The sequence below is a fragment of the Crinia signifera genome, chromosome 6 (assembly GCF_055691185.1).
Source record: "Crinia signifera chromosome 6, ASM5569118v1, whole genome shotgun sequence".
Classification (NCBI taxonomy): Eukaryota; Metazoa; Chordata; class Amphibia; order Anura; family Myobatrachidae; genus Crinia; species Crinia signifera.
The window spans coordinates 64,756,016-64,783,236 of NC_139222.1; the positions used below are offsets into that span (position 1 = coordinate 64,756,016).

Consider the following 27,221-nt stretch of genomic DNA (forward strand, 5'->3'; position numbering starts at 1 on the left):
CTAATAATAAATCTACCCCTGAGGGAGCCGCCGATCCCAAAAAGGTGAACCGTCGTTCTTTTACTTTCAGTTTCATTTTTCATTTCAGCACTGCCACCTGTGGCAGCTGAGATGTACTAACTCAGGAGACTGAGTACAGTGCTGCTACTGCAAGTAAAAGAAAGAATAACAAGGCTGCTGCTGCTAGGGATGGCCATCGGTGCGATTCTGCACCCAGCCATCGATCAGTGTTTTACTCGGTTATGTCATACTTGCCTACCTGACCCTCTCCATGCAGGAGAAAATGCTCTGTTTCTGGACTTCCCTGGTAATGTATGATTGCCGTCACCAGGGCTATTTTTTAGCAGGCTCCAGCAGGAACTGAGGCCCTTATTCTAGTTCACTCTTTCTGACAAAATATTCCTTAGATGGACAAAACCATGTGCACTGCAGGTGAGACAGGTGTAAAACCCCACCCAAATCTAATTATCTCTGCACAAGTAACACCTGCCTCACCTAGGGTTACCACCCGTCCGGGATTACTCCGGACAGTCCGGTAATTAGACCGGGTGTCCGGAGTCCGGACGGGTGACGTTCCCGGACTATACATAGTCCGGGAATGAGTCCCCCTCTCTTCCCGCCCCGGCCGCCTGGCTCCCTCCGCTAGTTTTTAAAGTGAGAGCATGGTTGAGGTGCGCTGCAGCGCTACACTGTGCAGCGGCGCCGGGCGGGTGCGGGTCGCCATGATTGCTGAAGGCAGCAAGGAGGCGGGAACGATGCAGGGCAGGTGGGGGGCAGCGCCGCGGCGCAGAGTGACCAGTCACTATCAGTGACTGACTGTCCGTCACTCTGCCGTGGCGCTCGCTGGGAGGAGGGAGGCGGAGACTGAATGGACACACACACAGATAGTGTGTGTGTGTCACTGTCTTACTCCAACTCTTTCAATCTCCTCTGCATTTGGCGCGCTGTTTCAGGATGACACAGCCAGCCTCGTCGCTCTCTCTCTGACCGTCAATGACCAAGGCAAGGCAGGCAGGCCAAGGTGAGGTTAAGACAGTCAGGAGCTCAGTCAGCAGCGGCTCCTCCACCCAGCCAGTCTCCTTCACCCTCAGCCACCCACCCTCCTAGGCTCCAAGTCCTGGCTTCACATCCATCAGCTGCCAGAGAGGATAGAGCGCTCAGGTCAGCCACCCAGCCTCCACCACCGACCCTGGGCCTCTTAGAAGAAATATAAAGTATGTACTTACATCATTTATTTAAAAACAACAAATAGACTCCTTCATATATGATAAGTACAATGGTTTATCACCTGAAGCTGTGTGGCATAACATGTAATGGGCATTATGGCATGTGATATACTATGGCATTTTGTACACTATGTAATGGGTGTGTGACGTGTATTCGGCATTATGTTGAAAAATTTTGACGCGCGCCTACGGCGCGCACTGTCTGTGTTCATCCTTCTTTACAAAAAACTTTTTCAGTCCTAGCATATTGTGTAATGGCCATTGCGGTGTATGGCGTAACATGTAATGGGCATCACGCTGTGTGGCATAACGTGTAATGGACATTATGGCATGTGGTATACTATGGCATTTTGTACACTATGTAATGGGTGTGTGACGTGTATTCGGCATTATGTTGAAATTTTTTGGCGCGCACTGTCTATATTGTTCCTCCTTTCCAAAAAATTTTTTCAGTCCTGGCATATTGTGTAATGGGCATTGCAGTGTATGTTGTAACATGTAATGGGCATCATGGTGTGGGGCATAACGTGTAATGGGTATTACTGTGTATTATGTAATTGGCATTATGGTATGCAAAATCAAGAATGAAATTGAAGCAAAGGTTAAAAAAAATCAACATAAGGCGGGTCAAAGGGCTGAGCTGGGGGTGGGGCAGTGGGTGTGTCAAGGGGCGGGCCACTGTCCGGGAATCTCTCAACAAAAAGGTGGTAACCCTAGCCTCACCTGCAGTGCATATGGTTTTGTCCATCTAATAAATATTTTGTCAGAAAGACTGATCTAGAATAAGGGCCTCAGTTCCTGCTGGAGCCTGCTGAAAAATAGCCCTGGCCATCACCTCTGGGGAGCTAGGTAAAGGTGTTTCACCACAGGTGATGGCAATCATACATTACCAGGGAAGTCCAGGAGCAGAGCATTTCTCCCGCATGGATAGGGAAGCCAATCCCGGAGCATTTTTTCAATCCCGGATTTCGGGATTGAAAAATGCCCAATCCCGGGATTCTCGGGATCCCGGGATTGGCTTCCCTAATTTAAAAAACGCACCCCGGCCGCCCCGCATATTTACTTACATGTGGGGTGGGGTGCGGTGCAGCCGGGTGTGTGGGTGGCCAGCCGACCGGGTGTCTGTGGAGCCGGGCCGCCGGGTGGGTTGGCGGGCGTCAGGGGAGCTGGCGGGTGGATGGGCGGGGAGCTGGAGGGTGGATGGGCGGCTAGCGGGGCGGGCAGCGAGCCAACCGGGTTGGTGGGCGGGGGCGAACGCATGCTGCACAGAGCCACACTGGCTCTGTGCAGCTGCTTGGCCTGCGCAGCGTGACCTCTGTACTCGTCACGCTGCGCAGGGATGCACTGCCGGGGAAGGGAGAAGCCGGGCAGCGTCTGAGCACACGCTCAGACGCTGGCCGGCATTAGACTGCGCATGCGCAGTCAAATCCCGGGATTGGAAACTCCAATCCCGGGATTGAAATCCCGGCGTTTTAGGGGCCAAATCCCGGGATCCCGCCGATCCCGATCCCGGGATTGGCCACCCTACGCATGGAGAGGGTCAGGTAGGCAAGTATGGGTTATGTATGTTCTTTTTTGTTCAGCTCACTGTTTAAAAAATGACAATAAATGATTGTAAAACAAATTATGCTCCGTTATTATCAAATTACCCCTTCTTTCAAAGTGAATAGCTGTGGCGCCTAAAAGAACCGGATCTTTTGACGGGGTGACCTGTAGAGATGGGCAAAACGGGTCCCTGAGCGGACCCGGGTCGACCTGGGTCGGTCAGTGAAAAGATCTAGATCCTTTGGGCGGCTCTGCGGCTCAGTTTGTGTAAAAAAAGACAGTTATTTATGGTTTGAGTTAGTGTACCATACCTCCCAACATGACCCTTTCCAGGAGGGACACAATGCTCTGTTTCTGGACTTCCCTCGTAATGTTTGATTGTTTTTACCTGTGTGGAAACACCTTTCTTACCCATTTACCTGTTTAGAACAGGTAATAGCAATCATTCGTTAAGAGGGAAGTCCAGAAACAGAGCAAAGTCGTAGGTTAGAGATTGGGAACCTTTGGCCCTCCAGCTGTTGTTGGACTACACATCCCAGCATGCCCTGCTACAATTTGCTATTTGGCCATGATAAAACTGTTGCAGGGAATGCTGGGATGTGTAGTCCAACAACAGCTGGGGCCAAAGGTTCTCTAACCCTGACCTAGGTGGTGCACTTAACATAGATTGTTCTCCACAGTATTAGCCCGTAGAATCTACCCTTCTCATCCGAGCGGGGCAGTGCGATGTGTAGGCATAGACTACAATGGGCTATCGCCATCTCAGAATGGCGGTAGCCCAGGGGTGCGAAGCTGGGCTGCCCGATGTTGGTACATCGGGCAGCTTCGCATCCCCCATAGAAACCTATGGGGATGCGGCCGGCGGCGCTAAAAGGGGGATCGCAGCAGGGATCGGAGATTCCTGCTGCGGTTCCCCGATGATACATTCTGGGGATACTGGCTTACTAGAGTAGAAGATACCATGTCTCTGGTACATGTACAGCTGCTAGCCAGGGAGTACACGGAGGGTGTCAGAAGGAGAAGAGGAGCTTACAGCGGGATGCGGCTCCTTAAAGCGTTCTGTACATTGCACATTTAAGAGAAATGTAATGACATCATCTCCAAGCGCCAGGCCCGCGGTGATCCCCGCCGGGACCACTGATCGCCGTGCTAGGGACAGCCCAGCACCAAGGTAAGCTGCTGGGCTGCCCCCAGCCCCCGTGCACCCCTCCAGCCATCGTCCTGGAGGTGAATGGATGCCTCACACCGGCATCCATTCACCTCCCCCGCTGCTGTCTGCTGAATATAGCAGACAGCAGCGCAGGCTGTCTGTGCCCCCCTGTCCAACCTGCGGATGCTGCGGTCCCCCATTGATAAATGTAAATAGTAGCCGGGTCGGATGACCCAGTCTACCCATTTACACCGACTGCCCTCTACCCAGGTCATAGTCATGTTCTACCCAGGTCAGGACCTGGGGAAACAGTCGTTTGGTCGACTGAACTAGGTCGACATTAGGTCAACAACACTAGGTCGACATGCTGAAAGGTCGACATGGTTTTAGGTCGACGTGGTTTTAGGTCGACATGGAACAAGGTCGACGTGGTTAGTAGTAGTAGTACGTTTATTTATAAGGCGCCGCAAAGTGTCCGCAGCGCCGTACATAGCAAACAAAAACAAATGACAAGGTAACATACAGGGTGTGTTGAAAAAGTCAACGTGGTTACAGGTCGACGTGGTTTTACGTCGACATGGAACAAGGTCTACATGGTTATAGGTCAACATGAGGAAGGTCGACAGGTCATAAGGTCGACATGGAGATTTTCACTGTTTTTTGAGCCGACATGTGCCGACAGGCGGTATTTCATGCCCTACCATCCACTAGGGCATGGAGTGAGATTATAATAGTGTGGCGAGCGAAGTGAGCCACTGTGCCCGAAGCATTGCGAGCGATGCGAGGGTCCGATTTCACTTCCAACTGTGTTGACATTCGGGTCAAAAAACAGCGAAAACCCCATGTCGACCTTATGAGCTTTCGACCTTCCTCATGTCACCCTAACGTCCATGTCGACCTAAAACCACGTTGACCTTGTTCCATGTCGACATCTTCCCATGTCGACCTTTCTGCATGTCGACCTAGTGACTGTCTGACCAACGCTTGTCTGACGAACAATCCAGTTCCCAGGACCTGGGTAGAAGTCCCGTGTAAAGGGACACGGCGTGTCCCATTTACACTGCCGCTGACCGGGGTCTGACCCGCTGAAGACCCGGGGTTTTGCGGCGGTGTAAAAGGGGTATTAATTTTGCTCGTTGCCAAGGGAGACTAAATTTGCTTATTGCCAAGGGGGATTAAATTTGTTCATTGCCAAGGGGGACTAATTTTGCTCATCGCCAAGCCCCCCCCCCCCCCCAAATGAAGGTTAAAAGAAGGCCCCCTCCCCCTCCAAATTAAAGTTAAAAGTACTACACAGCCCAGCAAACACGGATCTAGTAAAAAAAAAAAAACATGTGCACTGCCTAACTAAAGTCTGTGTGTCTGTGAGAATGTGTGTTCATACTTCTACACAACTTCCTATGATACTGTACTAGTAGAAGATGGTGAAGCAATCTTGCAATGCCTCTGCTGAGTCTGCTGTTGACCTCCTTCAGGGCTTCAAGAAGAATCTAGATCTGCACATGACACAGCAGCAGCAGCAGCAAAAGCACAAGCAGCCTTGTTTTTCTATTCACAGTCTCCAATTAGAAGAAAATATCTCAGCTGCCAAAGGTGGCAGTGCTGAGCTCAAGCAATGCATTGTATTGTATGCAATGCAAAGCGAAACTGATCCGGATCACCATTTTGGGATCGACGGTTCCCTCGTTCTTTGGACGGAACAGTTCAAAAGAACCGGGTCGTTCACGAACGACCCATCTCTAGTGACCTGCTGGGTCCCAGCTTTCGATAGTGACCCGTTTTGCCTATCTCTAGAAGGAACTGTGGATTGGGGGTGGTGTTTCCAGGGGATGATATTTCGTATGGCTTCCTTGCCGGTATTACCTTGATTTATGTCCCCCAGTGAAACGTACAGAGATCGTGACCGAGTTTGGCCTTATTTCTCGCCGGGCAGCCAGTATGAGGCTACAGCTTCTCCTCCGCCGGCCCTATGACTTTGGAGAGCAGACTGTTGCGCACTGGTTCCCGGGGCACATGGCTAAGGGTGAGAGATGGGAGCAGCGGCACAGCTATGGTTGTTGAGCTACTACCCCCTGGTGACCGTACATAGCATACTGACTAAAACACTGTCACTGTGCTGCTTCAATACTAGTAAGGGGCACTGCATGACTGGGCAACCATTTATAACGTTCAGTACTAGCACAACACGTTCTCACCACGTATTTAATGAGAAATGCACAGCTTACGGTCACACGATTTATTGTTGTTCTCCTAAATAGTAATAAAATACATACATTTCTACCTTTAAGAACGCCCACATGTTATACATGTGCACCTAGACCACACACCTTTGCAAACATATTAATACAGTGTATGTGTTTAATAAAAGTTAATAAAATATTTTAACCACAGAAATCCAGTATGATCATTATTATGAGCTTCTTATATAGCACTGTATATTTTGTTGCGCTTTTATAATTGATAAAAACAGAGATAGAATGAAACTGGTTAATAACAGAGTGACGTAGAGGTAGGAATGCTCTGCTCCCATGCCTTAAAAATAGCTCACGTTATACAGTGTTATGTGGTGTTTAGGCGTGAACACAGCTATGTTTTCATAACCTAACCAACGTTGTTGTGTTTTCAAATGGAGAAAGTACTGCTTGGTAGAGCAATTCCAAAAGCTGGCTGATATAAATTATATAAATTCACGTAATTGTGCAGGGTGGTGTTGCTGTTTTAAAAATATTTATGCACTTGTCCCCTTTTTATTGGCCACAGACTGGGACATAGCAAAAGCACCCACTCTACTTGGGTCACAGCCTAGTTCTGCAGAGGTAAAGTTGTTCCAGCATCTATAGCGGGTATGGATCATTGGGTCAACATGGGTCTAGGTCAACATGACATTAGTTTGGCACAAGCATTAGGGTAACATGGGCAAGGTCGACATGCGTTTTTCACAGTTTTTTTTACCCGAATGTCGACATGTACACTGAAGCGCAGCACCGTGTCTCCACGCCATACTTTGGGCACGGTGCTTCGCTACGCTCGGTGCACTATTTTATTCTCCAACCATGCCCTAGTGGATGGGAATTTATTATTTATTTATTAACAGTTTCTTATATAGCGCACACAGATTCTGCAGCGCTTTACAGAGCATAGTTATAATCAAAAACACATAACAAATTACAGTACAAGACGGGAATGGGATCATTCGTCAGACTGCATTTAGGTCTACAAGCATTAGGTCTACCCCACTAGGTCGACTTGCAGGAAGGTCGACCTGACTTAAGGTCGACATGGGCCAAGGTCGACATGACTTAAGGTCGAATTTGCATAAAGGTTGACATGAGGAAGGTCGACTGGTCATAAGGTCGACATGGGTTTTTCACTGTTTTTTCATGGACACAGTTGGCAATGAGAATCGGACCCTCACATCGCTCGCTTTGCTCGCTATGCTTCGGGCACGGTGCCTCGCTGCGCTCGGCACACTATTTTATTCTCCCACCACGCCCTAGTGGATGGTAGGGCATGAAATACCGCCTGTCGGCACATGTCGGCTCAAAAAACAGTGAAAAACCCATGTCGACCTTATGACCAGTCGACCTTCCTCATGTCGACATTTATGCAAATTCGACCTTAAGTCATGTTGACCTTGGCCCATGTCGACCTTAAGTCAGGTCGACCTTCCTGCCAGTCGACCTAGTGGGGTAGACCTAATGACTGTAGACCTAAGTTCATTCTAATAGATGACCGCATCCCAGTGGATGGTAGGGCATTAAATACTGCCTCTCAGCACATGTCAGCTCAAAAATAGTGAAAAGCCTCATGTCGACCTTTGGACTGTCGACCTAGACCCATGTCGACCTTTCTTTATGTTGACCTAATGGTGTCAACCCAATGCTTGTCGACCTAATGACCGTATCCCATCTCTAGTAATCTTCAAAGAACAGTTGTAACACCCGTATTTATTGTTAGCGGATAAACTGTGGGTTGCTCACCTGTTGTAGTCATTCACAATTATTTCTTCTGGATTTCTCCTGCCTAGAGCAGAGCAACCCAACTCAGTATATATAAGATATTTTATTACACTGGAACAAACAGCAAAGTATGATTTCAGCTGATATACACTTTAAGAAGGGATGCAGTTACCATCCCGGCGGTCGGGATCCCGGCGTTCAGAATCCCGATGCCGGAATCCCGACCGCCGAAATGCCGACACATTCTCCCTCCTGGGGTGTCCACGACACCCCTGGAGGGAGAATAAATTAGTGTGCCGAGCGTAGCGAGGCACCGGGCCCGCTGCGTGGCGAGCGCAGCGAGCCCGCAAGGGGGGGCGATCCACGTCCCCCCCCTTGTCGGCATTTCGGCTGTCGGGATTCCGGCGTCGGGATTCTGAACGCCGGGATCCCGACCGCCGGGATTCAATAGTGAATCCTTTAAGAAAACATCTGTTCTTGAAAGTAATCAGTCTTTCTCTTACAGGCCCTTATTCAGATCTGATTGCAGTACAAATTTGTTCTCAAAATGGGCAAAACCATGTGGGGCAGATGTAACATGTGCAGAGAGAATTATATTTGGGTGGGGTGTGTTGAAACTGAAATCTAAATTGCAGTGTAAAAATAATGCAGCCAGTATTTACCCTGCATAGAAACAAAAGAAGTCACACAAATGTTACATCTGCCCCACCTGCAGTGCACATGTTTTTGCCCATTTGTACTGCAATCAGATCTAAATAAGGGCAAATGTGTTACACAACAAATTAGTAATGTTGCTAACACTACCTTAATAAAGATACACTAGAAATGTGAGAACTGAGTATATAAATTCCAGATTTGTGTCTGTGAGTATGGATTTTACTCCCTGGCACCCAGGTGGTAATGTAATCCTAAAGTCTGAACACGGAATTTAGATGTCCTGATGATATTGCCCTGATCCATCAGTTGATCATTTTGTCCATATTAGGTAGGGAAGCACAATGTATGACTTCAATGCCACTGAATAATATCACTTTACAAGTTATCTTACTGAAAGTGATTCCCTTTCCCCAATACTGCTTATGATCTAATATTGCTTTAAGTAAAAAAAAAAGTAACATAAAAATCTGAAAAAGTATAATTGAATGTAAAGGACAAGAAACAAATCCTCATTATTTTTCATGCTGCTCTTTTTACAAGCCATAAATAAAATGGAAATCCGCAATACTCTACTCCTATAGAAGTAGTCCAATTCCAGGTGACTACACCAGGATAAATCAGCATGGCAATATGTAGAAAATCATTGGCTTTTAAAAATATCTAGCGCATACAACATGAGGTCAGATTGAGTGTCTGTGGGCCGGATTCACTAAGCTTCAAAAGTTATAAAATGGTGTGATAAACAACCAACCAATCAGCTCCTGCCTGACATTTTTAAAACACAGTCTGTGACAGCAGGTAGGAGCTGATTGGCTGGCTGTTTATCACTCTCCATTTTATCTCTTTTGAAGTTTAGTGCATCTGGCCCTCTGTGAGTAAAATGTTTTTTTTATTTCTGTGTTTCTCTCACAAGTGCCAATGTCCAGCGTCAGATCATTTTGTTCTAATAATTATTAAATGCATTATGTAAAGGATATTGTACAAATGTCACCAACTTTGAACCCTGCTTGAAAACTGTATGTCTAATTGGTCCAGTGATACAGTAAATACTGTATGTGGAACGTCTCCGTATTGCAGAATATATCACCTGATTAATTTCACTGTTTCTCCTGCAGGGATCAAACAGATGAGGGCTAAACTGACCAAAATTGACTGCATTCTGGAAGTGCATGATGCCAGAATATCCTTTATGTCTGCAAATCAAGCTATTACACCTGCATTGATGTCATATTTTATAATGGTAGAGGGTATTTAAGGAAATATAGAAGTCCTAAAATAAAAACAAGATCTCTAGAAAGTACCTTCTGCATAGTGCCCTTCTGCATAACTCCCTAAATATGTCTCACAATTGGTGCGGTCCATTGTTATTGTAACCAATCATAGAAATGTGTCTGTAGAGCAGTGTTTTTCAACCACTGTGCCGTGGCACACTAGTGTGCCTTGAGCTGCTCCCAAGTGTGCCCCCAGATCTACAGATGCCCAAACCAGTTTATAGCCACCACCAGTTCAACTGTTATTTACTGGTCTCTTTTTTTCATGTAAAGGGTCAATGTATTTTAGTTTTGTTACCTGTGGGGACCAGTGTGATTGTTTTTTATATGGAGGCATATAGGTTTGGATTTTTCCTGTGGGGGCCAATGTGTTTTTCCCTGTGGAGAGCTCATGGGGTGCCTTGGCAATTTGAAAATCTTATTTAGTGTGCCGCAAGGTAAAAAGGTTGAAAATCACTGCTGTAGAGATTAGTTAAACATCTAAATCTCAACAAGCTGAAAAACTAGACAGCCTGGGTTTCAGGTATAACAATCAAACTACTGCCCCTTGCAGGAGCTACCAGTCTGCACCAAAAGCAGTGGCGTAAGTTCATCCATGTAGCCCTGAGGCAAGCTTGCTTAGGCGGCTGTCTATCACCAAGCGGTGATAGACAGCCGCCAGCGCTGTAGAGCTAGTGGCTGTCAGGGGGCTGTCCTGGTCGGGGGGAAGCCCGGTGATCCTTTCTCCCTGAGCTGGCCGGAATTGTTTTTGGTTTTGTCCATTTAAGAAGGAATTTGCCAGAAGGAGTGAACCAGAATAACCCCCAAAGTTTGTGTACTATCTCAGGCCCTGATTGTGAATGCCAAGCAATCATTTCCTGCACATATTTAGTGCCAGTTATTTATTTATTTATTATTATTATTAGTTTCTTATATAGCTTTGGATAACGGATATTTGGATAAGGGATACTCAACCTGTATTATATTAGAGACTGATCAAAGAGGGACAACTGATATTGTGCATAGCCTGCACCACAAAACATAACAAGGAAAGACTAAAAGATCTTCACATGTATAGTTTGGAGCAGAGAAGGGAAAAGGGGGGGGGGGGCATAATGCAAACATTCAAATATACCAATGGTTTTAACATAGTACAGCAGGGAAACATTCTTCAAAGGAAGTATGGAGGGAGGGAGTTTCATGGAAATTACACTCACAGAAAGGGTAGTGGATAAGTGGAAATGCCATCTATCAGTTGTGGTAGAGGCTATTGGCCTTTTTCTGACTTGATTGCAAAGCACATTTTTTCTCAAATGGACAAAACCATGCTTCACTGCAGGTGGGGTAACATGTGCTGAGAGTGTCAAGGGGTGTACACATGGTGCGATTGCCTTCCATTAGGATTGAATCGCATGGCAAGGCAAATGCATTTGATTTGGACTATATAGTATATACCTGTACTATATAGTCTTGCCTGCACAGTCTATATTTCTGTTAGATTTCGATGCTGCTCATCAGGATCGAATGCTTTCGATTCGATTTTGCTTATATAAGCAAAATCAAATAGAAAAATAGACCACATCGAACCGTGTGTACTGGGCATTAGATTTGGGTGAGATATTTTTTTTCTGTGCAGGGTAAATACTGGCACCAATTTTGTTTAGACTGCAATTTAGAGTTCCTATTGAACACACCCCATCCAAATCTAAAGCCCCATACAAACTAACTGATATTGTTCACAACATTGCTCAGAAAGGGCTTTCTGAGTGATATTGTGGACAATATAGCCTAGAGTGTACGCTCCCGCACATTGGTAACGACCCCCCTACCTCATCCAAGCATGTCCGGATGAGGGAGGTCATCGTTAACAATGGCCATGCTGCAGCGGTACCACGGTCATTGCTCACCTCGGAACAGGCATTGGAAAGTGTATATGCATTTGCCAATGCCGCCCCCCCCCCCCCTTGCTGGGTCCCTGGGGCATCGCTTGTGTGTATGAGGCTTAATCTCTCTCTGCACATGTTACATCTGCCCCACCTGCAGTTCAGCGTGGTTTTGTTTATTTGAGAACAAAAATGTGCTTTGCGTTCAAATCTGAATTAGGCCCTAAGATAGTAGATCAATTTAAGCGGGTGCCGGACGGGGTCCCGACGTCGGGATTCCAACTGTTAAAACACCGACAGATGGGTTCCCGATGGCCACCGGCTTTTCTCCCTCATGAGGGTCCACGACCCCCATAGAGCGAGAATAGAATAGGTGGCGAGCGTAGCGAGCCACCGTGCCCGCAGCTTCTCCCTCATGAGGGTCCACGACCCCCATAGAGCGAGAATAGAATAGGTGGCGAGCGTATCGAGCCACCGTGCCCGCAGCTTGGTGAGTACAGTGAGCCCGCAGGGGGCTTTGTTGCGCTCGCCATGCTGTCTGAGTCCGGCCAGTTGGGATCCCGACTGTCGGAACCCTATACCACACCCAATTTAAGCATGCATGGGATAGTTATATGGTTATCCTGACATAGAAATAAGGATCAAATATTGTTTGAGGTAACAATATGGTTACAAAAGGGTCAGACTAGATTCTTATCTGCCATCATATTCTCTGTTTCTAGAAAAGTAAAAGGCCAAATTTGGGTGAGACGCAAATTTTCATGGTGATATCCCAGTTTTGAGAATGTTGCACATCCCAACTCTACATTGCTTGTTTGCCTAGCAACATACATCTTTTAATCTTATAATGTTGAATGGTCTTTACTTAAGCTAAAGTATGCCAACTCCCTTTTTATGACCCATGGTAAAATAATATAATATTGCATTTGACAACTAGAAATCGGATGCATTAGGAACATTGTGACTACAGTACATGCAAGTTTCTGGATGGTTACTGAGCACAGTTTTCTTACAGAGTGACAGTCTATTTTATTATAAGAACAATTATAGTGGTTATTTCCTTGACTAAGATACATCCCATTATCTGGACGGAACCCTCTTTTTAAAGAGTACCTGGGAATTAAACCTCATCTGCTTATACTCAACAAGATGGACCTGGCAGACCTGTCTCATCACAATGTAAAAATTACAAAGTAAACCTCTGTTTTAAGATGGAAAGAATATGAAAACTGTATACTAAAGGTCCATACACACTGAGTGACTATGCATACACACTGAGCCGCTTTCCCCCTTCCCAATCTCCTTCAGCGCAGAGAGGACAGCTTTGCATAGCGCAGCTCTATGCAAAGCCATCCTTAAAGCTGCTCATCTGCTGGTTTTAACAGCAGATGAGCGGCTTTCCCAGCGATGATGCGGGAGCACACAGCAGTGCTCATCGCCGGGCCATACACACTGGGTGGCTTTGAGCTGAAAGCCGCTCCAACTGGGTGTTTTGAGTGACTTTCAGCTCAGTCGCCCAGTGTGTGTGGGCCTTAAATAGTTCTTTAACCTCCCCGCGGTCCAAGAACTATTCCTAGCCAGGGTCAAAAAACGTCCAGGAAGGTCTCGGCGGACAAGCTACACCATGGCCACAGCCTGTTTGAACCCCTTCCGTCAGGCAGGCGCTATAAGTCCATCCCAGCAAGGACGACAAGAACAAGGAAAAACTTCTTCCCAATAACTGTCCAACAACTAAACAACTCTGATCGCCCCAAATCCTAACTTGAACTGTTCTAATTACGAGAAATGTATGTGATGTATGTCATGCCCCTCCTATCTCCCCACCCCCATGGGGGGAAAGTCACTCAAAACACCCAGTTGGAGCTGCTTTCAGCTCAAATCAATCCTGCTTGATGCTGCACTGTCACCGCAAAAAATTCCAAGTATACGCAAGTATACATGGCCAATAAATCTCTTAAGCTGCCCATAGACGGTCCGTTCCCATACCATCCATTCTGTACTATGAGATGCGCGCTCCCGCGCATCTCATCGTATGGTACAAAAAGTATGTGCTGCACATACTTTTTGTACTAGCTGTTCATCGCATCGCATGCACAAGGCATGCGATGCGATGCGTACTATATAAGTCCCAAACGGATCCGTTAAACGGACCGTGTATGGGCAGCTTTATACTGTTTAATACAGACCTTATTCTCTCGAGTTTATTATAGGATGCATCATTCCCTTTGGAAACGAATGCATTGAGCTTTCCTTATACTATTAGTTCTCCAGCTTGGCATGAATCTATGAATTGCAGTGGAATTCAGTGCTAAAGAGGGAATTGAACACTATTGTCTTAGTCCACAGAGGCTGTTGGCCTCTCCAGTGAGATGGGCTGCTCAGGAAATCTGCATTGATAAAGCTTTGGAGGTGCAGTTTGAAAGCTAAAGCGTTGCCATATGAAAAGTCATTGTTTGTTAGGGTATGGATCATTGGGTATACAGCATGATGGTCGACAGGGTCATTAGGTTGACACGAGCATTAGGTCGACATGGGGAAGATCGACAGTCAAAAGGTCGACATGGGGTTTTTCCATTCACCCCCCACAATTTCGACACAGTCGACATGGACGCTGAAACGTAGCACCGTGTCTCCCACCACCCCCTAATGGATGGTAGGGCATGAAATACCGCCTGTCAGCACATGTCTGCTCAAAACAAATTTGAAACACCCCATGTGGAACTTGTGACTGTCGACCTTCCCCATGTCGACCTAATGCTTGTGTCAACCTAACCCATGTCGACCTACAGTCATGTGGACCTTCCTGCATGTGAGCTTAATGCATGTCGACCTAATGGTGTAGACCTAGTGACTGTATCCCGTTATGCAATGTTATCTCACAAAACTAGCATATAATGTCTACAGCAAACAGCAGTTTAACCCCTTCCCGACATTTGACGTATATATACGTCATGGTCGGGAAGTACTTCCCGACACATGACGTGTATATATACGTCATGGCTGAAAACTGTCACTGCGTCTAGAGACGCAGTGACAGAGGGACAATGTCTGCTGTCCCTGACAGCAGACATGTCCCTGCGTGCCCGGGGGGGGCTGCGATGCCGCCCCCCCGTCGCCGATCACTGTGATTGGCTGTTCAGTGTGAACAGCCAATTACAGCGTTTTCTGTGTCACCGGCGAATAACGTTCGCCGGTGACATGGGATCGGAGGTGATTGGTGCTGTAAAGTACAGCACCAATCACCGTGGGGTGTAAGGGTGACACTGGTGTCACCCCACCTCACCCCGCCCGCCCCCAAAGGCCGTGATTGGTTCGTCGGACCGACGGACCAATCACAGCCATGGAGGGGGGTTTAAACTAACGGTGACTGCACTGCAGACGCCATTCCGGTCTGGAATTGCGTGCAGTGTGGTCACCGTGCCTGGCTGCCGCAGTATACTGACCTGATCCGTGCAAACCGTGCAAAATACTTACCTGATCACTGCCTGGATCTTGCTACTTGTGTTGTGCTGTGTTGTGCTGTGTTGTGCTGCTGCAGTTAGCTAGAGAGAGAGAGATAGAGAGAGATAGAGAGAGATAGAGAGAGATAGGCCTAGTGACAGAGAGTGCTATATTTTGCTGCAGTGTAATAGAGTTATAGATAGAGAGAGAGATAGAGAGAGAGAGATAGAGAGATAGTGACAGATTGTGATATATATTTTTTATATAACTGACTGCTGCCCCCCCTTTTGTGCTGATCACTATATCTGAGGTGATCAGCAACTTTTTTGGGGGTGCAGGGGTTTGCTGCAGTGTCATAGAGTGATAGATAGTGAGAGATAGAGAGATAGAGAGAGAGAGTGATAGAGAGTGCTAAATTTTGTGTCTGCTGCCCCCGCCTTTTGTGCTGATCACTATATCTGAGGTGATCAGCAACTTTTTTGGGGGTGCAGGGGTTTGCAAATTCCTGTCAGTGCTGCAGTGTCATAGAGTGATAGATAGTGAGAGATAGAGAGAGAGAGTGATAGAGAGTGCTAAATTTTGTGTCTGCTGCCCCCGCCTTTTGTGCTGATCACTATATCTGAGGTGATCAGCAACTTTTTTGGGGGTGCAGGGGTTTGTTTTTTAAATTCCTGTCAGTGCTGCAGTGTCATAGAGTGATAGATAGTGAGAGATAGAGAGAGAGAGTGACAGAGAGTGATAGAGTGCTATATTTTGTGTCTGCAGGAAATATATACCTGCCAGTTGCACCAAAGGTTGTGCACCTGCTGCCCCTCACCTTTTTTTTTTTTTTTGAGGGTGCTGTGGGTATTTTTACACACACTGTGATTTTGTGGGTGTCCTGTGGCCACTGTGCGCTGATCAGTGACGTACATCACTGATCAGCTTTTTCGGCACAGGGTTGATTTTTTTTTTTTTTTTTTTTAATAAATTCCTGTTGCCTTTGAGCGCTGTTCAGTGACGGTCGTTACTGACTAACATCTGTGCTCAATTTTTGGTGCAGGACCTTTTTTTTTTTTTTTTTTTTTTAATAAATTCCTGTTGCCTTTGAGCGCTGTTCAGTGACGGTCGTTACTGACTAACATCTGTGCTCAATTTTTGGTGCAGGACCTTTTTTTTTTTTTTTTTTTTTTTTCTGCACTACATACACACTACCTGGTTGAAATAAAGTTTGTACCCCCCCTACACTATACACGTGTTGAAACATTTCACAACCACAAACACAAAAATAAAAATGGCATCCCAAAGGTCATCCCAAATGTCATCCCAGTCATCCAGAAGAATGTACTCAGCGGAGGAGGCATATGCCATGCTTGCCTCTGACAGTGACACAGACAGTGATGCAAGCGGGGAATTTGAAGGATTTGTGTTAACCTCATCTTCCTCCTCTAGTGATGAGGGACCCCCTCAAAGACGCCCCCGTAGAGCAGCTGAGACCCCCCCCCCCCAATGATTGATCCCGTATGGATCCCACCACCAGCCAATTTTGAGCCCCAGGTTCCTGAGTTTTTGGCCATCCCAGGAATCCAATTTGATTCCACAGGTCTCAGAGAAATTGACTTCTTCAAATTATTTTTCTCTGATGATTTTATAAATTTAATGGTGGACCAAACTAATTTATATGCCCAGCAGTTTATTGCTCAAAACCCCACGTCATCATTTGCTAGGTGGACCCCTGTAGATGCAGTAGAGATGATGGCGTTTTGGGGTCTGGTGTTTCATATGGGCATAGTAAAAAAGCCAGAAATTAGGCAATATTGGAGTACAGATGTTCTGTACAGCACCCCATTTTACCGTATGGCCATGACCCGGACTCGTTTTGAGATGATCCTTAAATTTCTGCATTACAGCGATAATGCACAGTGCCCACCCAGAGATGATCCCACCTTTGACCGGCTATTCAAAGTCAGGCCGGTCATTGATCATTTCAGCGCCAAATTTGAGGAGATGTACATCCCCCAACAATTCATTTGTGTGGACGAGTCCCTTTTACATTTTAAAGGAAGGGTTAAATTCCGCCAGTACCTTCCCAATAAGAGGGCAAGGTATGGCATAAAATTGTATAAACTGTGTGAAAGCACCTCAGGGTACACCCACAGGTTTAGGGTATATGAAGGGAAGGATTCAAGTATTGAACCGCCAGAATGCCCCCCCTCCCTCGTAGGTGTTAGTGGAAAAATTGTCTGGGATTTAGTGCACCCCTTCCTGGATAAAGGTTATCACCTCTATGTGGATAACTTTTACACTAGCATCCCCCTGTTTAAGGCCCTTGGTTCAAGAGGTACAGCAGCTTGCGGTACTGTGCGCAAGAACCAAAGAGGCCTCCCAAAAACGCACATTGCCCAAGTAATGAGAAGGGGTGAAAGCAGGGGAATATGCACTGAAAATATGTTGTTGGTCAAATATAAGGACAAGAGGGATGTCCTTATACTGACAACAATTCACGGAGACAGTACCACCTCCGTCCCTGTACGAGGTACCAGTACCCACACCTCAAAACCTAATTGTATCCTGGATTACAATAGGTACATGGGCGGAGTGGATCTTTCAGATCAGGTACTGAAGCCGTACAGTGCCCTGCGGAAAACAAAAATCTGGTACAAGAAGCTGGCCGTGTATATCATCCAGATGGCACTGTATAACGCTTACGTGCTATTCCGTTCTACCGGCCAGAGGGGGACATTTATGCACTTTCAAGAGGAAGTCATAAAGGGCCTGATATTTGGGAACCAGCAGGCAGAGGGCCCCAGTACTTCTAGTACTGGCCCCCGTATTGTACCAGGGCAGCATTTTCCCAACGAAATCCCCTCCACTGCAAAAAAGGGCAGGACACAAAAAAGGTGCAAAGTTTGTTATAAAAGGGGAATAAGAAAGGAAACTATTTTCCACTGTGAAACTTGCCCTGACAAACCCGGCCTTTGCATAAAGGAGTGTTTTAAAATATACCACACATCTATGGATTATTAGGTCCATCAATTCACCGTGCATCGGGGGTCTTGCTAATGCCACATAGCACCCACCATTCATTCCACCTGAATCTGAGCCGCAAAATCCAAAAATCACTCCTTCCCTTCTGAGTCCTGCCATGCACCCAACTGGTATTTTTTGGTCACATATGAGGCATTGCCATACTCGGGAGAAATTGGGGCATATATTTTGGGGTGCTTTTTCTCCTTCAAACCTTGTGAAAATGAAAAATTTTGAGCCAGAACTGCATTTTTGTGTAAAAAAATGTAATTTTGCCCAGTTGTATCAAAATTGGTGAAACCCCTGGGGGTTTGAAATGTACATTATACCCCTAGATGAATTCCCTGAGGGGTGTAGTTTGCAAAATGGGGTCACTTGTGGGGGGTTCCACTGTATTGGTGCTTGGGGGGTCTTGCTAATGCGACATAGCACCCACCATCATTCCACCAGAATTTGTGCTGCAAAATCCAAATATCACTCCTTCCCTTCTGAGTCCTGCCACTTTTTGGTCACACATGAGGCATTGCCGTACTCGGGAGAAATTGGGGCACAGATTTTGGGGTGCTTTGTCTCCTTCATTCCTTGTGAAAATGAAAAATTTTGAGCCAGAACTGCATTTTTGTGTAAAAAAATGTAATTTTTCATTTTCACTGCCCACTTGTATCAAAATTGGTGAAACCCCTGGGGGTTTGAAATGTACACTATACCCCTAGATGAATTCCCTGAGGGGTGTAGTTTGCAAAATGAGGTGACTTGTGGGGGGGTTCCACTGTATTGGTGCAACATAGCACCCACCATTCATTCCACCAGAATCTGTGCTGCAAAATCCAAAAATCACTCCTTCCCTTCTGAGTCCTGCCATGCACCCAACTGGTATTTTTTGGTCACATGTGAGGCATTGCCGTACTCGGGAGAAATTGGGGCACAGATTTTGGGGTGCTTTTTCTCCTTCATACCTTCTGAAAATGAAAAATTTTGAGCCAGAACTGCATTTTTGTGTAAAAAATGTAATTTTTCATGTTCACTGCCCACTTGTATCAAAATTGGTGAAACCCCTGGGGGTTTGAAATGTACACTATACCCCTAGATGAATTCCCTGAGGGGTGTAGTTTGCAAAATGGGGTGACTTGTGGGGGGGTTCCACTGTATTGGTGCTTGGGGGGTCTTGCTAATGCGACATAGCACCCACCAAAATTCCACCAGAATCTGAGCTGCAAAATCCAAAAATCACTCCTTCCCTTCTGAGTCCTGCCATGCACCCAACTGGTATTTTTTGGTCACATGTGAGGCATTGCCGTACTCGGGAGAAATTGGGGCACAGATTTTGGGGTGCTTTGTCTCCTTCATACCTTCTGAAAATGACAAATTTGGAGCCAGAACTGCATTTTTGTGTAAAAAATGTAATTTTTCATGTTCACTGCCCACTTGTATCAAAATTGGTGAAACCCCTGGGGGTTTGAAATGTACACTATACCCCTAGATGAATTCCCTGAGGGGTGTAGTTTGCAAAATGGGGTGACTTGTGGGGGGGTTCCACTGTATTGGTGCTTGGGGGGTCTTGCTAATGCGACATAGCACCCACCAAAATTCCACCAGAATCTGAGCTGCAAAATCCAAAAATCACTCCTTCCCTTCTGAGTCCTGCCATGCACCCAACTGGTATTTTTTGGTCACATGTGAGGCATTGCCGTACTCGGGAGAAATTGGGGCACAGATTTTGGGGTGCTTTGTCTCCTTCATACCTTCTGAAAATGACAAATTTGGAGCCAGAACTGCATTTTTGTGTAAAAAATGTAATTTTTCATGTTCACTGCCCACTTGTATCAAAATTGGTGAAACCCCTGGGGGTTTGAAATGTACACTATACCCCTAGATGAATTCCCTGAGGGGTGTAGTTTTCAAAATGGGGTGACTTGTGGGGGGGTTCCACTGTATTGGTGCTTGGGGGGTCTTGCTAATGCGACATAGCACCCACCAAAATTCCACCAGAATCTGAGCTGCAAAATCCAAAAATCACTCCTTCCCTTCTGAGTCCTGCCATGCACCCAACTGGTATTTTTTGGTCACATGTGAGGCATTGCCGTACTCGGGAGAAATTGGGGCACAGATTTTGGGGTGCTTTTTCTCCTTCATACCTTCTGAAAATGAAAAATTGTGAGCCAGAACTGCATTTTTGTGTAAAAAAATGTAATTTTTCATTTTCACTGCCCACTTGTATCAAAATTGGTGAAACCCCTGGGGGTTTGAAATGTACACTATACCCCTAGATGAATTCCCTGAGGGGTGTACTTTGCAAAATGGGGTGACTTGTGGGGGGGTTCCACTGTATTGGTGCAACATAGCACCCACCATTCATTCCACCAGAATCTGTGCTGCAAAATCCAAAAATCACTCCTTCCCTTCTGAGTTCTGCCATGCACCCAACTGGTATTTTTTGGTCACATGTGAGGCATTGCCGTACTCGGGAGAAATTGGGGCACAGATTTTGGGGTGCTTTTTCTCCTTCATACCTTCTGAAAATGAAAAATTTTGAGCCAGAACTGCATTTTTGTGTAAAAAAATGTAATTTTTCATTTTCACTGCCCACTTGTATCAAAATTGGTGAAACCCCTGGGGGTTTGAAATGTACACTATACCCCTAGATGAATTCCCTGAGGGGTGTAGTTTTCAAAATGGGGTGACTTGTGGGGGGGTTCCACTGTATTGGTGCTTGGGGGGTCTTGCTAATGCGACATAGCACCCACCAAAATTCCACCAGAATCTGAGCTGCAAAATCCAAAAATCACTCCTTCCCTTCTGAGTCCTGCCATGCACCCAACTGGTATTTTTTGGTCACATGTGAGGCATTGCCGTACTCGGGAGAAATTGGGGCACAGATTTTGGGGTGCTTTGTCTCCTTCATACCTTCTGAAAATGACAAATTTGGAGCCAGAACTGCATTTTTGTGTAAAAAAAATAATTTTTCATTTTCACTGCCCAGTTGTACCACAATTGGTGAAACCCCTGGGGGTTTGAAATGTACACTATACCCCTAGATGAATTCCCTGAGGGGTGTAGTTTGCAAAATGGGGTCACTTGTGGGGGGGTTCCTAACTTTTAGCATCTTATGGTGCCTAGAAACCTACATGGTGCCTAAAAAATAATCTCATAAAAAGGAGGCTCCAAAATCAAGTAGGTGCTCCTTCTATTATGAAGCCTGTGGTTTGGTCACCGTGCACACTAGGGCCACATATAGGATATTTATGAAAACAAAAGAATTGGGGGAATCAATTTCTAGTCACATTTCTCTAGTAAAATGTACTGTGTTCCTTAGAAAAATGTATTAAAATTGCAAATCTGCAAAAAAAAAGAAATTTTGAAATTTCACCTACACTTTGTTTTAATTCCTGTGAAACACCTAAAGGGTTAACAAACTTCCAAAATGCTGTTTTGAATACTGTGAGGGGTGCAGTTTTTTGAAATGGCATCATTTATGGGGGTGTCTCACATACAAGTCCCTCAAAGTCACATCAGAACTGAACTGGTCCCTAAAAAAATCAGTGTTTGAAATTTTCTTGAAAATTTGAGAATTTGCTATTCATATTGTAAGCCTCCTAGTGTCCCAAAAAATTAAAAGGAAGTTGAAATAATGATGTCAACATAAAGTAGACATATGGTCTATGTTAGTTATTCACTATTTTGAGTGGTAAGATTATTTGTCTCACAAGCAGAAAATTTAACATTTTGCAAATCGCTAAATTTTCCATTTTTTCACGATATTTTGGTATTTTTCACAAAAAAACACAGACTGTATTGACGAAAATTTACCACTAACTTGAAGTACAATGTGTCACGAGAAAACAATCTCAAAATCACTGGGATAAGTAAAAGCAAAAAAAAGTTATCCCCACTTAAGTGAGACATGTCAGATTTGAAAAAAATGGCTCTGTCAGGAACGCAAAAACTAGCTCTGTCAGGAAGGGGTTAATGGTTGGAATAGGCAATGTCTTCATTCTCATTTTTTACTTCTCTTCTACTTGTATCATCACTGTTCATGAAAGTGCAATGCAAGGTTATTGTTTTTTCTATGTTCTGATGATTCTTGGTTTTTCTAATCATCTGTAAGAAGGGCACAGGTGATCTTTTCCTTTATTTACTTAATTAGCCACACATTTTAAGAAGGGAACACTCCCAACTGAAGTCCTAAAATATGTTTTGGTACATATGCAGTACAGTCTATTGCGAGCTTGTTTGGTGGTCTCAGAACAGAGGCACACTAATGCTGCGTACACACCAAACCGATTTGGCCTCAATCCTGTCAATTTCGATGCAATTTCGACCAATTGTATGTGCATGTTTTAGATCTGATTCCGATCTGGCCGTCCCCGCTGGCCGTTTGGTCCTTTTGGAGATCCTTCCTGCTGCAGTCAGGATTTGTAAACGATCCCTTCAACTGGATACAGATCCAGATCAGATCGTATGCAGATCATTTGCAGATTGTGTGCTCCAACAGATTGTACAACCATCCTACGATCTGCTCATGGTCCTGATCGTTGTGGTGTGTACCTATTGTTACACACAACAGAAATTCTGAACAGCTTTCACATCTCTTTTCATCCTCATGTTTAACTTCTATTTGGTTATTACAACCTCTTAAGGATCTACCAAGTTTTACTTCTCTCTTGTTTGTATTTTTCCAGAGGATCAGCGCACAACTACAGAAACAGGGAATCAGAAAGGTCATTTACACGGACTGCACAAGGGATGAAAACATTCGGCAGGTGAATAGAATCTCAGTCTCTTTGGGCAGTATTCAATGAGGCCAATTCGCCATGTTTCACGGCAAATTTGTGCTATTTGTGTCAGAAAGTGAATCACCCTATTCAACATGCACTTTTCGCCATCTTTCTAAGTGATTTTCGCCGTGAGTCACCGTGTAGCAAATCGCCATCTTTTCATGGTGAAGTGGAATGTGAATTTTTAAAATAATTTTTTTTTTTTTACATTTGGTGTAAAAAAATCAGGAATTTTATTATGTGAAGAGGCATGCTATTTTTATTCATGTTCTTTTTTTTTTTTATTACACATAACAGCCAGCAGGGGGCCGAGAGCCGCTCATTAGATATTCATATATTCACTGCTCCCGATCATTACATATGCACGATCAGGAGCAGTGAATACCTGGTCCCCTGCTAGCTCTCCCGGGGGGCAGCTTGTGCTGCCTGGGTCCTGGGGAGCCCTCCTCCCCTCCACATACATTCTGGGGCAGGCAGGGAGACTTCCATCTCCCTGCCTGCTGCCGTCCCCAGGCTCCCTGCAGGACGCCGCAGGGGTTAAGATTCTCCGTCAGGGGCAGCGAGCCCCTGCGACGTTGAATACGGGGACAGCAGGGGGACAGCGAGGCTGCGGAACACGGCGACTGTGCAGCGAATCCTAAACAGGATTCGCTGCACGCTGTGATTATGTTCATTGAATACTGCCCTTTATGTTCCCTTACTAGCCCGCATCTTCAATATAGGGCAGTAGTTCCCAACCCTGGTCCTCAAGTACCCCCAACAGTGCATGTTTTCCAGGTCACCCGGCGGGTGCACTCATTATTCAGGCACATTTGAAAAGATCACAGGTGGAGCTAATTATCTCACCTGTGATTCTGTGTGGAGACCTGCAAAACGTGCACTGTTGGGGGTACTTGAGGACCAGGGTTGGGAACTACTGATATAGGGAACAGATTTGAGCACATGTATTTAAGAAGGATGTTGAAAATTCAAAGACAAGCTATCTTAATAAAATCAGATGAGGAATTCTAGTATAAATAAGGCATTTATTTGCCTTATTTATACTAGATTTATTATTATAATTATTATAATTTTATTTATAAGGCGCCACAAGTGTTTCACAGCACCGCACAAAGGAACAGTACAGGGAGACAAAACTTGGCATAACATTGAATAAATAAATTATATACTATATTTATTTATTTCTGGGAAACTTGTCCTTAGTACTTCAGGCTCTACAGTCTTCTCCTTTTGAGCCCTTGGTCACCGTGGACATTTTCTGGCTTACATGGAAGAAAGTATTTCTCTTCTTCATTGGATTGGCCCATCATGTATCTGTATTCTCGCTCCCCATTTCTTAATTTTGACTGACAGTACTGTTCTTAGGATATGATTAGGTTACCACCCTAAGGTAGTTTCTAAAGCGGTGTACACACAGTGCCATTTGGGCTATAAATTTTGACTATATAGTCAAAATCGATAGCAAGTTAGTGCAAATCGCTATTCAATCCCTATCCACTTCCCCACTGCATTGGAATTAAAAGTAGAACTAGATTGTGCAGCAGAGTCTGAATCTGCTATCTCGGGACGAGGGACATGCTGCTCAATGCAGCATGGCCATCCAAATCTATATCAGAAGCCACCAGATCAGCCTCTCTGTACACACCATATTAATCAGAAGGATCGTTATCGCATTCGAATTACACTATTTATGTGGACAGGGCAAGGGACTTCATTAAGACAGATTTTCTCTTTCTCATGTATGACTAAGAAAGGGGCTGGGCAGCTAGTAAGCAGACTTTGGTCAGATGGCTCCATTTGACTATCCACCAGGCCTACTCTGGGGTGGATCTATATGCCATTACCTTTCCACCTGGTCAGTGGGCACTTCTTGGCAGCTCAGGATGGCCCCTCTGGAGCAGCTTTGTAAAGCGGCCACGTGGTCCTCTGCCCATATTTTCCTTTTCTTTTACACCTTTTGCCTCCGCTGATGTTGTGTTTGGGCTAAGGGTACTCCGCACAACTCCATTAGGGGTACAGTTTAGGAGACATCCCCTTGCTTAACCCCTTCACGACATTTGACGTATATATACGTCATGGTCGGGAAGTACTTCCCGACCGTTGACGTATATATACGTCATGGCTTTAAACTGTCACCGCGTCTATAGACGCGGTGACAGTTTGGAGATGTCTGCTGTCCCTGACAGCAGACATCCCCCCTCGCCGCCCAGGGGGGGCAGGGGTGCCCCCCCCGGTCGGCGATCGCTGTGATTGGCTGTTCAAATCTGAACAGTCAATCACAGCGTTTCCTGTGTTACCGGCGGCTAAGCCGCTCGGTAACACAGAAAACGGTGGTGATCGGTGCAGCACCGATCACCACCGAGCGGCAGCACCCCCCTCCCACCCGCCGGGCACTCACCCGGCAGCAGCAGCAGCTCCCCCGGCTCCACCGCTACGTCCGGAGCGCACGCTGCGCTCCCCTCCTCCCCCCTCCCCCCCGCAGCAGCAGCAGCAGCAGCAGCAGCATCATGCTGCTGCTGGAAAAGTTAAAAATAAAATAAAATAAAAAATAATGTGCAAATGTGTATATATATATATATATATATATATATATATATACACACACATATATATATATATATATATATATATATATATATGTGTGTGTATATATATGTATATATATGTATATATATATATATATATACACACATATATATATATATATATATATATATGTGTGTGTGTGTGTGTGTGTGTGTGTGTGTGTGTGCGTATACCGCACCGATCACCAACGATCGCCAGCCCCCCCCCCCTCCCACCCGGCAGCCCCCCTCCCTCCCACCCACCCGGCTGCCGCAGCGCCAGCACCCCTCCCACCCCCCCCGCCAGCCGCAGCGCCAGCCCCCCTCCCAAAGCTGGTGACCAAAATGGGGTCACTTGTGGGGGGGTTCCACTGTATTGGTGCTTCGGGGGTCTTGCTAATGCGACATAGCACCCGCCATTCATTCCACCACCAAAAATCACTCCTTCCCTTCTGAGTCCTGCCATGCACCCAACTGGTATTTTTTGGTCACATGTGAGGCATTGCCGTACCCGGGAGAAATTGGGGCACAGATTTTGGGGTGCTTTGTCTCCTTCATTCCTCGTGAAAATTAAAAATTTTGAGCCAGAACTGCATTTTTGTGTAAAAAATTAAATTTTTTTACACAAAAATGCAGATCTGGCTCAAAATTTTTCATTTCATTTCATTTTGATACAACTGAGCTGTGAAAATGAAAAATTATTTTTTTTCATTTTCACTGCCCAGTTGTACCACAATTGGTGAAACCCCTGGGGGTTTGAAATGTACACTATACCCCTAGATGAATTCCCTGAGGGGTGTAGTTTGCAAAATGGGGTCACTTGTGGGGGGGTTCCTAACTTTTAGCATCTTATGGTGCCTAGAAACCTACATGGTGCCTAAAAAATAATCTCATAAAAAGGAGGCTCCAAAATCAAGTAGGTGCTCCTTCTATTATGAAGCCGGTGGTTTGGTCACCGTGCACACTAGGGCCACATATAGGATAATTATGAAAACCAAAGAATTGGGGGAATCAATTTTTAGTCACATTTCTCTAGTAAAATCTACTGTGTTCCTTAGAAAAATGTATTAAAATTGAAAATCCGAAAAAAAAATGAAATTTTGAAATTTCACCTACACTTTGTTTTAATTCCTGTGAAACACCTAAAGGGTTAACAAATTTCCAAAATGCTGTTTTGAATACTGTGAGGGGTGCAGTTTTTGAAATGGCATCATTTATGGGGGTGTCTCACATACAAGTCCCTCAAAGTCACATCAGAACTGAACTGGTCCCTAAAAAAATCAGTGTTTGAAATTTTCTTGAAAATTTGAGAATTTGCTAGTCATATTTGAAGCCTCCTAGTGTCCAAAAAAATGAAAAGGAGGTTGAAATAATAATTGCAACATAAAGTAGACATATGGTCTTTGTTAGTTATTAACTATTTTGAGTGGTATGATTATTTGTCTCACAAGCAGAAAATGTGACATTTTGCATATTGCTAAATTTTCCATTTTTTCACGATATTTTGGTATTTTTCACAAAAAAACACAGACTGTATCGACCCAAATTTACCACTAACTTGAAGTACAATGTGTCACGAGAAAACAATCTCAAAATCACTGGGATAAGTAAAAGCAAAAAAAAGTTATCCCCACTTAAGTGAGACATGTCAGATTTGAAAAAAAGGGCTCTGTCATGAAGGCACAAACTGGCTCTGTCATGAAGGGGTTAAAGGGACAGTTTTGGGATGACCCAGTGTCAATTCCTGTGCCCTCCAGAGGTGACA

General features: G+C 45.3%; 1 protein-coding gene across 2 annotated transcripts in view; it reads left to right on the forward strand.

Moving 5' to 3' along the window:
• The first annotated feature begins 5,721 nt into the window (after positions 1–5,721).
• MTG1 (mitochondrial ribosome associated GTPase 1) overlaps positions 5,722–27,221 on the forward strand; it is a 36,561-nt gene continuing 15,061 nt past the window's right edge. The window contains exons 1-4 of one of the 2 annotated variants that reach the window (XM_083146155.1): positions 5,722–5,944; positions 9,653–9,717; positions 12,745–12,849; positions 22,797–22,877. In XM_083146155.1, the coding sequence (XP_083002281.1) occupies positions 5,860–5,944; positions 9,653–9,717; positions 12,745–12,849; positions 22,797–22,877 (336 nt within the window). In that variant the 5' untranslated portion in view covers positions 5,722–5,859. The remainder of the gene's footprint in view (positions 5,945–9,652; positions 9,718–12,744; positions 12,850–22,796; positions 22,878–27,221) is intronic. The other variant, XM_083146156.1, reaches the window with a different exon arrangement.